General features: G+C 36.5%; 1 protein-coding gene across 2 annotated transcripts in view; it reads left to right on the top strand.

Moving 5' to 3' along the window:
- shroom4 (shroom family member 4) overlaps nt 1–12,786 on the top strand; it is a 142,653-nt gene extending 129,867 nt beyond the window's left edge. For both annotated transcript variants that reach the window (XM_030162242.1, XM_030162243.1), the window contains 6 exons: nt 634–1,320; nt 5,514–5,643; nt 5,812–5,913; nt 7,965–8,135; nt 10,318–10,460; nt 11,870–12,786. In XM_030162242.1, coding sequence (XP_030018102.1) covers nt 634–1,320; nt 5,514–5,643; nt 5,812–5,913; nt 7,965–8,135; nt 10,318–10,460; nt 11,870–12,032 — 1,396 coding nt within the window. In that variant the 3' untranslated portion in view covers nt 12,033–12,786. The remainder of the gene's footprint in view (nt 1–633; nt 1,321–5,513; nt 5,644–5,811; nt 5,914–7,964; nt 8,136–10,317; nt 10,461–11,869) is intronic.
- Nucleotides 12,787–14,557: the final 1,771 nt, after the last annotated feature.

The following is a 14,557-nucleotide window of genomic DNA, read 5'->3' as shown; positions in this document are numbered from 1 at the left end:
TTCTCTGTTGGGTACGCATCTGCCAGAACTGGAAAACGGATGGAATGTACGCAGAGGACGGACAGAACGCTGCGTCCGTATCTGTCTGTGTCTTTAACGTTACTTGCAGTCAGCGTTACTTTTGTCACTGTCATTTATTTTGAAAAATCTCCACACTCTTCACACTCCCCACACATTATTCCTCCTCCTCGTACCTGCTGCACTGAACTGTGAATGTCACACTGCCGTAAGTGGTATTGGTGCAGTGTATGGGATATCTTTTACGAGTACGAATACAAGTACACACAGAGTATTGGTATCGGTGCATCCCTAATACGTATGCTAAAATATAGACTATTTTTGCTGCTTTACCGTGCTGTCAAATATCCCATTCTGTAGCCTTTGTTTCATTTGTTTGTTATTTTGGATCCAAACTTGAGTTTAAACACTAAAACAAAAAACCTGTAAGAAAATCATTAATAAAATAAATAGAAAAAGCCCAAATAGTCTGAAGTGTTACGCAATAGGAGGAAGAATAAAACCACCAGGCCAGATTTAAGATCCTAACTACCCCTTCAATTTTTCTTAGAAATTTTTGTAAATTCATTTTATTTTTAAACATTGCTGACGCCTTAACTGATTGTGTCTCTGCAGTTTCTCTGACATGGATACCAGCCACAGCCCAGACCAGGACAGAATGACAGTGAAAACTCACAACAACACGCGACATGATGCTGAGTGGGAAAGAGCCCAATCTCCCAGAATTCATAGCGACACAGCGCATCCTCCTGTGATTGAAAATGGAGGTGTCAGCGGGGTTTTACCTGCTGAATCCTTCTTCTCCATAGACTACCAACAGGAGCAGCAGCAACTCAGCACGAACACAGAGTTCCAGAACTTCAACAACAACTTCAGTAACACTGAGCAGCAGAAGATCCCCGAACCAGGAACAGAATCGGAGACGACCCTCAGTCCGAGTCCTGCCCACAGTCTGGAGGCAGAACTGGACGTTCCCATGGAAACCGATATCGATGACTTCCAGGAAGAGGAGCTCCCGACGGTGAGCGAACCAATCACCAGCGAGCTCCCGTGCTTTGCGCTGCCGGTCACCGTCCTGGAGACGGACATCGACACTTTACCGGATGCGGAGAGCTCGCCGCGGGGCCGGACGAGGGCGGAGAGCAGCTCGGTGGAGGAGGAGCTGGAGGTCGGGGAGGGCAGCAGCAGAGAGGGGCTGAGTCTGGAGGAGATCTTCCCCCACAGCAGCGAGGGAGAGTCGGGCACAGAGAGCTGGAGAGGGGCCTACCAGACCATGGAGCACAGCACAGACAGCTTAGATAGGTAACCTCACTCACTGGTTCTCAAAACCTTTTATGGGACACCTTACTGATGCTAACTTTCTCTTTTGTCTGCGCTAATTTTACAAGTTGGACAGTAGATGCTAGTACTCATATCTTTTATTTACCTCTTCACCTTCTCCTTGGTATCAAGGCAAGGCAAGTTTATTTGTATAGCACATTTCAGCAACAAGACAATTCTAGGTGCTTCACACAGGACATTGAAATACGACGACAGGGAAAAGAAACACATTTAAAACACTATAAAAGAAAACATGTAAAAGGTGATTAAAAACAGCAAGTAAGAAAACAACACATAAAATACACATATTAAAGAGTTGCAGTGCAGATTTTCAAAGGAGAATATAAAATTTTAAAAGTCAAAAGCCTTTTAGTCAAAGGCAGCAGTGAACAGGTGAGTCTTTAACCTTGACTTAAAAGAACTCAGACTCTCGGCAGACCTGATAGTTTCTTCTAGTTTGTTCCAGATATACGAAGCATAGAAACTGAACGCTGATTCTCCATGTTTAGTTCTGACTTTTGGAACCCAGAGCAGACCTGCACCCGACGACCTGAGTGGTCTAGATGGTTCATACAGGACTAGAAGGTCTCTGATGTATTTTGGGCCTAAACCATTCAGTGCTTTATATGTTAGCAAGAGAATTTTAAAGTCTGTTCTCTGAGAGACAGGGAGCCAGTGTAGAGACCTCCGAACTGGACTGATGTGGTCCACTCTCTTGGTCTTAGTGAGGACTCGAGCAGCAGCATTCTGGACCAGCTGATAGACTTTTAGGCAGACCAGAGAAGATACTGTTTAAGTAGTCAACTTAACTAAAGATAAATGCATGCAAATATCAGCTTAATAAAACGCAGATATGCAGTCTTTCACATCCGGTAGGGAACATAAATACCATAATACAGGGTGTCCACAAAGTCTCTTTACAATTTCAAAAATGTATTACAAAAGCAATTGATGAGCTATGCACTCAGTGGTTATCAATGTTTTTAATCACATTGTGAGATCATGTGCAATCGAATCATTGGTCCATTTTTCTTCAACGAGAGATCAATTACTGCAAATGTTGACCTTGACCTTTTGGCTGAATGTGACATCACAACTGGATGACCTTCAACCAACCATTATTTTCTAGCTAGATGGTGCCCCACTACATTGGGGACTGCATGTTGGTGGGTTCCTAAATCAGACATTTCCAGACCGGTGGATTGGAAGGGATGGCCCAGTTCCCTGGACACTTCGTTCACCAGATATCACTCCCCTTGATTTCTTTCTATGGGGTTACGTTAATGATATCGTGTATCGAACAAAGATATGCGACATCAGCGACCTGAAGCGAAAGATCATTGACATCCTTAGTCAGGCTATGATACAGCCAATGTGCAAAGAAATCCAGTACCGGGTTGATGTGCTTCATGCAGCTAATGATGCCAATATACATTTGTATTAAATAAGGCAAAAAAAAAACTTCAGTATCTACTTTTCATTTTATTACAATTTCCACAGATTTGTTTATTCATTTTTTTCTTTTGTAATAAATTTGTTAGATTGTAAAGAGACTGACACCCTGTGTTAAAGCAGGTTCTTATTAAGTTATGTTTTCATCTGGGTTTGTCTGTTTGTCTGTTAGCAAAATAACTCAAAAAGTTATGGATGGATTTTGGTGAAATTTTCAAGAAATGTTGATACTGGCACAAGGAGCAAATGATTACATTTTGGTAGTGATCGGGGTGGGGGTGGGGGGGTGGGGGCACTGATCTGCCTTGGCTCGCCTGAGACTGTGTCAGTGAATCAACACATACCAACTTATTAATCATAGCAATTTGCCAAAAAAAAAGATGAATCTAAATGCAAACTAGAAAAGCACTCGGAGAGCACAGACCTCTGCCAAGACAGATTAGGAATTTCTTGGGAGATACAGCTTATAAAATTCAAAACATAGTTAATATTTGTGACCTTTCACCTTTAAAAAATGGTAACAATTTCTAACTTTTTTTTCCGTCACCTGCAAATTTAAAAATGCAGTCATTTTCCTTAAGCTCCAGTTGTTTTCTATTTTTTTTTCATTTCATTTATTTCGTTCATGGTTGTGCATTTCATCAGCAGACATTCAATAATCATCAGGTGAACAAACATGTACACACCCATGCTCGAAACAGAGCAGAATGAAGAATATGTTATGTTTTTATTTGCCCCTTTCTGAATAATAATAGCCTTAATGGTTAGCGATACACAACTAGCTATAAAGTCATACTGTATGAAGTCAGACAAACCAAACAAAATACATCCAAAGATAATACAAATTAATACAAAACCAAGTGCAAAACTACATGTCTATGAAGTACAAAACAAAACATAGGTAAATATATACCTGACGAAATGATCAATGCAAAAGAATTACAATACCAGACCAAAATATGTAATGGCAAAAATTTACTTAGGGGGTCAAATGAGTGGCCGTTTTTGTCAAAAAAAAAAAAAAGTTGTAAGAAATGCATAGAACTGTGTTGAAATAATGCTAATCCATTTGTGCATAGACTACTGATATTATTTGACAGTGGAAGCTCTATTTTCAGAAATATTGGATTTTGAATAGCACGTGTATGTGAAAACTTTTGCTGGTGGACGGATGTGACATTACCCATGATGCTCTGGTCAGTACCAGTACTTTATTAGTAATAAACTTATAGACTTACTATTACTAATTCTCCTCTTATTCATAAATGTTAGTATTGTGGATCTAAAACAATAACAGCTGACACAAAAACACAAAATGTGTCAGTGGACAGATGTGACATGGTTGTTACAGATCCCATCGTACTGATGCTCGGCAGCCATGTCACCGTTTACACTAATGATCCCTGTGCAAAAACTAGGATCAGAATTATTTATTGTGTAGTTTATTATCATATTAAAGAGTAAATAACAATATAGAATTGTTATTTCTTCATAAAAATGCTTTTTATTCAAAAACTGTTGATTTAAAAAGTGACGTGTGACATTCTTAATGTATGTATTAGCGTAACATAAGCAGGATGGATCAGCACCATACTCCATACTGCAACCTGTAAAAATAAAACATGTGATATGTAGGATAGAATCTTGTTAGAAAAATTGGGAAATCTAAAAGAATAGACTAGAAGCACTCGGAGAGCGCAGACCTCCGCCAAGGCTGATCAGTGGCCCCCCCTGTGGGCCCCCCCCACGCCAAGGAGGTTATGTTTTTGCCAGGGTTTGTCTGTCTGTCTGTTTGTCTGTCTGTTAGTGTGCAACATAACTCAAAAAGTTATGGACAGATTTTGATGAAATTTTCAGGGTTTGTTGGAAATGCCCCCCCCCCCCCCCCCGTGGGCCCCCACACCCCAGATCACCACCAAAATTTAATCATTTCTTCCTTATCCCATTTCCAACAAACCCTGAAAATTTCATCAAAATCTGTCCATAACTTTTTGAGTTATGTTGCACACTAACGGACAGACAAACAAACAAACAAACCCTGGCAAAAACATAACCTCCTTGGCGGAGGTAAATATTTGTTTTTCAGGTAAATTCAGTTCAAATATAACTTAGCCATTTGTGACATGAAAATATAGCATTAATTGTGATGAAATTGGACATTTTTGAGCTGAAAACATAGTTCATATGACCATCAACATGTTGCAACGGAAGTGAAATCCTGTAAATTTGCATAACTTGCATTTACCAACACAAAGTTCCTTTGGGGATTCACTTAGATTGATTTCTTATGCACAAAGACATAAATAAGACCTCTAAGCAAATTTTAGCTGGTAAATAAATGTGTCACAAGATGCTTAAACAAATTTGAAGCAAAATGTAGAAACTTCTAACTATTCATATGATCTCATTGTTCTGTCTTGTTCTTGTTCTGTCCTCTTAATATCGCGTCACCTGAAGGTTAGCCCACACACTTGCTCTCTGGCTTCTCATCTTATCTTCGTCTTTTTATTTCCTTGTTTTAATTTAAGCTGTTTTCCAAACGCCCCCCCCACCTCCTTGTTTTCCGCTCGTCTCACTGAGTCCAGATAAATGATTACACTCCTGATTTATGCTGTTTTTTAATCACGGTGCTTTATGAGTGCATGTCTGTTTTACCACTCTGCTTCTGGTTTTTATCTCTGCGTAAATTAAACAAACTGTCCTGTCCGTGCCCCGTCCCTCAGGCGATCCGGTGCGAGCTCCAGCTGTTCGTCCTATTACAGCACGTCGGCAGCCAAGGCCCAGCTCCTGTCGCAGATGAAGGACTTCACCGACAACCACGAACGGGACGAGGACGACGAACTGACCTACAAGGTAACACAGGCCCGCTGCTGTTATTTTGGTTTTTGGAACATCTTCTGTACCCGATCTTCAATAAAAACACTTTTACTGTTGATGGTGAGGTGATGAAAAGTTGACAGACATGTGTTGGCTGTTATTTTCATTCCGCCACGTTTAAACAATTCCGTCTCTGTCGTGCAGAAACAGCTGATGGAGAGCCTCCGCAAGAAGCTGGGAGTGCTGAGAGAAGCTCAGAGGGGGCTGCAGGAAGACATCAGAGCCAACGCACAGCTGGGAGAGGAGGTGGGAAGACTCTCCATCTGTTAACTTTGTCGCCCATTTTGTCAACACTGTATCGACAATGGGCCCGAGACAGCAGCATCGTCTTAAAATTCACTTTTCTTTTAATTTTCTGCCAAGAAAAAACAAGTCAATTCCAGATGCAGCAAGCAATCCTCAAACACTCAAATATCCTCTTAAGCAGATGTGCTGAATACAAATAGAACTATATATTATACACTGATCATACCCAAAAAAATTAGGGAGATCCCACCTAAAAAAAAAAAAAAGCTGTAAGAAAAAGAACAACTTGGTGTCACTGACATTGTTAACCCTTTCATGCATGAATTATGAGAACCTTAGTATTTTTTTCTTGAGTGTTTTTATTCCTCTTTAGGCATGAAAAAAAACAATGTAAATTAATTTTTTTTATGAACCTATTTTTCGTGGAGTCACAAAAATGTCCACTCAGCTGGACACCATGCATTTAAGCAAAGAAACATGTATTTAACCCTTTCATGCGCAGTGGTCACTCCAGTGGACAGCTCTTCTACAGCTGTTCTCTTGTATATTCATGGGTTTTGTTGTTCTTTTCATTGTTTTTTTTTTTTTTTTTTTTACACATATCTTTATTAAAGTTTTAAGACACTACATATCTTTTCTGACATGAATTAGTAACATTATGTAGATCTCTCCTGAGCATAAACCCCCAGAATCACAAGCCCTCTCCATAGTTTTCACACAATTTATCGGTAAATACATGTTTTTATGCGTCAAAAATTAAACGTGTGGTGTCCAGCTGAGTGGACATTTTTGCAACTTCATGAATAATAGGTTCATAAGAATTTTTTTTTTCAGTATTATTTTTTGTATGTATTTTTTAAAAAATTTTTAAAATAATTTTTATTTATTTATTTTTTTTTTTTTTTATTTATTTTTCAGAAGAAAATTTTCAATCGCATTGTTTTTTTCATGCCTGAAGAGGAATTAAAAACACTCAAGAAAAAATTTTGATTAAGGTTCTCATCATTCGTGCATGAAAGGGTTAGTTATATTTTGTCCATATTGTTCAGCCCTACATGAATTATGAGAACCTTAGTCAATATTTTTTTCTTGAGTGTTTTTATTCCTCTTTAGGCATGAAAAAAACAATGGAATTGAAATTTTTTTTTATGAACCTATTTTTCGTGGAGTTACAAAAATGTCCACTCAGCTGGACACCATGCATTTAATTTCTGAAGCAAAGAAACATGTATTTAAAACTCATCATCAGAAAGTGATAAACTGTGTGAAAACTATGAAATAAAAACATTTTTAATGCCGCTAATTGCTAAATCGCTAATGTTTTCTCACATTTTATCACACTCTAATATTAGTTATTACTCATTTCATGGAGATAATATCCTCCTGAGATCCAGGAATTTGACAGTTTTAGCTTTTTTACATTAAAAAATTGTCTTGATTGGAAACTGCATAATGGAACAGTTTTTTCAGATACATTTTTAAAATAATTTTTATTTATTGATTGATTTTTTAAGGGAATGTCCTTTGTAATGCATAGCATTTTTTAAGTAAAACTGTCAAACTTTTGTCCCCTACAGAGGACAACATGCATTGCTGGGTCTCAGGAGGATATGCAAAAAAAAAAAAAAATTGTTTCAGAAAACTGTTAATTACAGTCTATTAACAATTAGCAACTGATTTACACTAAAATATGTTACTGCAGATCAGGTTTATCATAAGCACCAAAGTTACAATAATTGTATGAACTGCAGTGTTTGGGAGGATGCATAAGCGTCCACTGTGTTGGCTGATATGGAACTAAAACAACAAAACCCATGAATATACAAGAGAACAGCTGGAGAATATCTGTCCACTGTAGGGACCACTATGCATGAAATAGACAGACAGTGAAAAGGGAGGGTCCTAACAAACTAACAAATTAAGAACACATTATTGTACTGTACTAACAAACAAAAGTAAGAGGAAATGTGTTTATTTATGAATTCCTGCATGAGGGTGATTCACTCATTTACAGCAGAGGCTTTAACACCCCACCTGTTGTGTGTCGTCAGGTGGAGGGGATGGTGGTGGGGGTGTGTAAACCCAACGAGGTGGACAAGTTCCGCATGTTCATCGGCGATCTGGATAAGGTGGTGAGCCTGCTGCTTTCGCTGTCAGGGAGGCTGCTGAGAGTGGAGACCACGTTGGACACCCAGGACCCGGAGGCCGAACACCACGAGAGGGTGAGGAGGGGGAACATGTGCATGACAACTCACAGACCACAGTGGATCTACAAATGCACAAAACATTTGATAACAGGCAGGATACTGGTAAAATTACACTTAGCACATTTCAGGTTGTTCATATTCTACACATATTTACAGTAACCTATAAATAATGTTAAAAATAGGACCAATGGCCCTGTAGCTTACCGGCCAAATTAAAAGCTTTGGGAAATGTATCCAGATGCCATTTATTATCACCCAGTTCTGTGTATTTATTCTATTACAGAAATAGCCCATGTTTTGGTCATATTCCAATCAGATCTGTAAAAAATTCAAATTCCTACTTGATATCATTGATACTGATTTATTGGATCAATCCACTTCCTATCTGTTATAATGGGAAAATTTGTCAAAGTCGCACCAAATCCAGAATCAGATCCGGATCCAAATAATTTCAATACCTTGTGTTGACATCATCATACAGAAGCTGTATACCAAGTTTGAAGTCAATCGGAATTGTAGTTTTGGAGAAGAAGGCGATTGAAATTTTTGTAACAGACGACGACGACAGACAACACCTGACGAAAAAGTTTAGAAATATGAACACAAAGAACAAAAAAATACAATAAATTAACAAAATAGAAACAAAATCAATAATAACAAGAATAAAATTTGTACAACAATTTGAGAGACATGAACAAACTGAACAGAAATAAGCAAAAATTACAAAAAAAAATTAACAAATATGAACAAAATAACAATTGCAAAAACAAAACATGCACAAAAATGTGAGGGAAAAATGAACAAAATTAGGTTAAACTGGCATTTACTTCTCTTAAGATATTTCATGTTCAGATTTGTTCATGTTACTCACATTTTTATGAAAAGGTAGTTTGTAAATATCAACATTTTCATGTGAATTTTCTTTTTTACACTTAAACAAAAAAAGATTTGGGGTTGTCATTATTTATAGGTTATAATGATCTGATCCACTTTGGATCATATTGGTCTGAATGTAGAACCTGAACTAAAAGGATTTTAACATCATTGATTGTTAATATGTTATAATATGTTATATCTGGTGTAAATTTTGCATTTCACAAACATCCAATGGGCCAGATTGGACCCTTTGGTGGGCCGGATTTGGCCCAGGGGCCGTATGTTTGACACGTGTGTATTATAATGTCTAGTTGTACCATTATACTGTCCTGCTGCTTTGAATAATGATTATTGATAAGCTGATTATTTATTGTCATTGTAGATTGAGAGATTATGCATTCACACATGATTAAAATGGAGAAAAACTAAGTAAAGGCCAAAAGAAGGTGCAGAACAAATATATTATGACCAACTTACTATTTTAAATGTATTCCTTTTTATGCTTGTAATTTTATCTGTGTTCTTATTTGTATTTTATTGTCTTATTTATATTTTATTATCTTTTGTGAAGCACTTTTTGACTTCTTTTGTCTGTGAAAGGTGCTATATAAATAAACTTTGCTATTAACCTCCTCAGACCCAGTTATGGGTTTTCTGTCCACATTTGTGGACAAGAGTTTCACAACTTTATACAAAAAAAAAAGAAAAGAAAACTGTCCATCACAAAGGACATTCCGTAAAAATTTTAAAAACTGCATCTGAAAAAACTGTTGCATCATGATGTTTCCAATATAGGCACACAAAAAAAGTACTTTGCTGACATTTCCTGGGTCTTAGGTGGTTAAATATACAGGGTGTCCCATAAGTCTCCATACATAGGAGACATAATACATTCCATTCATATATGGTACATGTATTTCTTTATATTTCTTCTTTATAGTTCTTCAGCAGTGGAGGACACGCATTGAAATGTGTTCCCGACAAAATGGCAGTCATATAGAGCATATTATATAAATAAAAATGGTTTATGTCAAGAAATGTTTATTTTTCCTATGTATGGAGACTTATGGGACACCCTGTACAATGTTTAGTGAAATTTAGGCAGTAGGTGAAAATCTGCCAATATCTATGCATGTGTCTCTGTATTAAATATGACCTAAATATGGAAAAGGTGCACATGTAGGGTAAAAGTTAGTGAATGCTAGTTATGATCAAGTGAATGGGAAAAAGGAAGATTTAAAAGAAAAAAAAAAAAAAGTGACAAAACATCTTCTTCCTGTCAGTACCTCATCACTCATGTTTCCGTTTCTTTGTCTTGTAGCTCCCCCTGCTGGAGAAGAAGCGTCAGCTCATGAGGCAGCTGTCCGAGGCCCAGGACCTGAAGGACCACGTCGACCGCAGAGAGCAGGCCGTCAGCCGGGTGCTCGCCCGCTGCCTCTCCCCAGAGCAGCACCGAGATTACAGGTACAACACCACTTCCGTCTGCCGTTGAACCCTTTAACCCAGGGGTGTCAAACATGCGGCCCGTGGGCCAAATCCAGCCCGCCAAAGGGTCCAGTTCGGCCAGCGGGATGAATCAGCAAAAATTACACTTAAGATATAAAGAATCAAGGATGTCGTAGTCGTTTTTGTTCAGGTTCCACATACAGACCAATGTGATCTCAACTAAAATAATAGCATAATAACCTATAAATAAATGTTCTTAGTTTAATATGAAAAACGTAATATTACATTACATCTATAAATAAGTAAGGACAACTCCAAATTTTTCTCTTTGTTTTAGTGCAAATCTTACATTAAATGAGGAAAATATTAACATTTATAAACTATCCTTTAACAATAAAATGTGAAAAACCTGAAATTTTGAAAGTGAAATTTTAATTATTAATTATTCTTCCTGTTATTAAATATTTTGTGCCTTTGTAGATCCAGTTTGTAATATATTATTATTATTTTCTCTCAGCACGTTTTGAAATTTTTCCTTTTGAGCAAACAGTTGAATTTTTTATGAATATTTGAAATAAATCATACATTCAGAACACTCACCACAGACACTTCAGGAGCTAAACCAGGGGTGTCAAACTCATTTTCTTCCTGGGGCCACATTCAGCCCAATTTAATCTAACTTGGGCCGGATCAATAAAATAATAGCATGATAGCCAATAAATAATGACAACTGTAAAATATTTTAGTGCAAAAAATAACATTCAATTATGCCAATATTTACATTTACAATCTATCCAAACAAAAATGATGTGAATAACCTGAAAAAAATGGAATTTGTTAAGAAATATAAGAACAATTTTATCAATATTCTGCCTCAACTGTATCATTTCTACATGTGCATTACATATGAGATCTACAAAGGCACGAAACATTTAGTAACAGGCAGAATATTGTTGAAATTCCACTTGATTTTCTTTAGACATTTCAGGTTGTTCATATTTGTTCAGGTTTTTCATATTTTATTGTTAAAGGATAGTTTGTTCATGTAAACATTTTCATAATTTAATGTTTTTTACGCTAAATCAAACAGACAAAATGGGTGTTGTCATTATTTACAGGTTATTATGATATTATTTTTGAGTTTGATGCCCTAACTTGCACTTTGCAAATTCATCCCACGGGCCGGATCAGAACCTTTTGTGGGCCTGTTTTGGCCCCCGGGCCGCATGTTTGACACCTGAGGGCTAAAGGGATGATAGACAGACGCCTCAGTAACATAGATGTAAACCTGAGGAAAGTGGGTTTGTTTGTAGGATGTTTTTTTTTTTTTTGTATGAAATGTGTGTTTATGGAAAATGATTCAATCCTACAGGAATAAAAAGGTTAATCTGTGTGGTTTTATTTTTTTGTTTGGTTTTTTTTTGCAGCCACTTTGTGAAGATGAAGGCCGCCCTGTTGGTGGAGCAGAGGCAGCTGGAGGATAAGATCCGCCTGGGAGAGGAGCAGCTCCGAGGGCTGAGGGAGAGCCTGGGACTGGGACTGGGACTGGGACTGGGAATGGGAATGTCAATGGGATACGGACATTATTAAAACAAACAAACAAACAAAAAAAATACCAGAGAAGATGGAGAAGCAGGCTTTAGCTGTTTTCATGAAGGTCAAATGTTCAACTGTATTCTGTGACCCAACAGGAAACTTTTCCACCATCATTTACTGCCTGCTTTATTTTAAAAACCAAACCCTTCGTACACTTCAGCGGCAAAGGGCTTATGGGAAATGTAGTTTCCAAAACATTTTACGTATTTGAATAGATGTCCATTTTACTGACGTAGCTTTTACATTGGACTGTCTTAAAAATAGAAGTTGGGGTTTAATTTCTTTTAAATCCAGTTAAATTGTTTCATTTTTATTTCCCTCCTCGGTGGGATTCGTTTCGGCAGTTTTATAGTGGTGTATTTAATTTTGTCGAACCAAGGCTTTCAGCTCAGGTCACAGAATACAGTACAACACCAGAAACAAGCAGGTCTGGGATAAAGTGAAACCAGAGCAGTTTGGTTCCACAATAAAACAAGAACCAAACATGCAGCCGTTTGTAAAAAACACTGATTAGAATTTGAAGTATTAGCTGCAGGAGAACGGATGGACTGTCCTGACGGCTTGTGTTTAGTGAAGAAACATGAACATGAAGCACAAACTGAAGATGTGAGGAAATGAGGAAATGAGGAGTGGAGCTGCAGATACTGGAGTACGACGGAGTATTAGTGACACATGAGAAAAAAAAAAAAAAAAAACACTTGTCACTATGAGAATAAAGTCGTTATCTTTCAAGAATAAAGTCATTAATTAACAGGAATAAAGTCGTAGTTTTAAAAAAGTCATTATTTAACAAGAATAAAGTCATAATATTTTGAGAATAAAGTTATAATATAACAAGAATAAAGTTGTAGTTTAAAAAAAAATCATTTAACGAGAATAAAGTCGTCATATTTCGAGAATAAAGTCAATAATTAACAAGATTAAAGTAGTTTTAAAAAACTCATTATTTAACGAGAATAAAATCATTATTTTTCGAAAATAAAGTCATTATTTAACGAAAATAAAGTCGTTATATTCAAGAAAAAAGTCATTAACGAGAATAACATCGTAGTTTTAAAAAACTCATTATTTAACGAGAATAAAGTCGTTATTTTTCGAGAATAAAGTCATTATTTAACGAAAATAAAGTTGTTATATTTCGAGAAAGAAGTCATTAATTAACGAGAATAAAGTTGTAGTTTTAAAAATGTCATTATTTAATGAGAATAAAGTCGTAATATTTCGAGAATAAAGTCATATAATGAGAATAAAGTCGTTTAAAAAAACCCTCATTATTTAACAATTATATTATGACTTTATTCTCGAAATGTAACGACTTAATTCTCATTAATTAACAACTTCATTCTCGAAATATTACAACTTTATTCCCGTTAAATAAGGAGTTTTTTTTAAACTACTCCTTTATTCTCGTTAATTAATGACTTTATTCTCGAAATGTAACAACTTTGTTCTCGTTAAATCAGGAGTTTTTTCAAACTACTCCTTTATTCTCGTTAATTAATGACTTTATTTTCGAAATATAACAACTTTATTCTCGTTAAATGAGTTTTTAAAACTACGACTTTATTCTTGTTAATTAATGACTTTATTCTCGTAGTGACAAGTGTTTTTTTTTTTCTTATGTGGTCTTAATACGCCGTTGTACTGGAGGAATCAAACACCAAAAAAAACCAAAACAAAACACTGACATCATCTTCAGAACCATGATTAGAGCTGAGAGGGTTTGTGGACGTTGAAGGAGAAGTCACAGTTAAAGACTTAGCTAACGAAGAAAACTACACACACACACACACACACAGCGTTTGCTTCACACACTCGTACTGTAAAACTACTTTCTTCCACTTTTACACTACGTTACCAAAGACACTACCCATATCGCTTGATGACTGTTTCATTAAGACGCTGCTTATGTTTTTTAATTGTTTTTTGTTGTTTTTTTTTAATCTCCTGGTTCAGAGAATCAAAGGGAGACTCTTATCGGTGCTTCACACTAACAAAACTGTGTTTCTGTTTTACGTCCTGAAGTCAGTATTGTGAAGTGTTTGCATTAACCACCTACGGCTTGTGTTTTTTTTTCCGTATTCACCTTATTTTGTTGCAGGCCGACAACCTGCAGCCATTCAAGAAAACACATACTTTATACTGTAATAGCTAGCATAAAAGTATTCTATCACTTTATATTCACCGTTACTGTAACGCCTTTTACTGTGTGGAGTTTGACACTTCGCAGGTTTGACCGTTTGTACAGAAGACACTTGTGTTTATAATGTATACGATGTGTATATAGTGCTTTTTTTTTTTTCTTTTTTTGATGTGTGAAATGACTGGAATTGGATGTAAAAGATGAGTGGACAGATTGGACAGCGTTGCATTTACTGTATATTTTGACAAGGAAAAAAATTATTTCAGCCAAATCTGATTCCTTCTCAATTTGTGCAACTTAAGAAAAAAAAATCTTTCAATGCAAATGATTTAAAAAGCAGGACTGTTTCTGTGTTATCTGTTATTCCGGTTCATTA

The sequence above is a fragment of the Sphaeramia orbicularis genome, chromosome 18 (assembly GCF_902148855.1).
Source record: "Sphaeramia orbicularis chromosome 18, fSphaOr1.1, whole genome shotgun sequence".
NCBI classification, from domain to species: domain Eukaryota; kingdom Metazoa; phylum Chordata; class Actinopteri; order Kurtiformes; family Apogonidae; genus Sphaeramia; species Sphaeramia orbicularis.
Note: the sequence above shows the minus strand (reverse complement) of the source record. Positions and strands in the feature narration are given on the sequence as shown.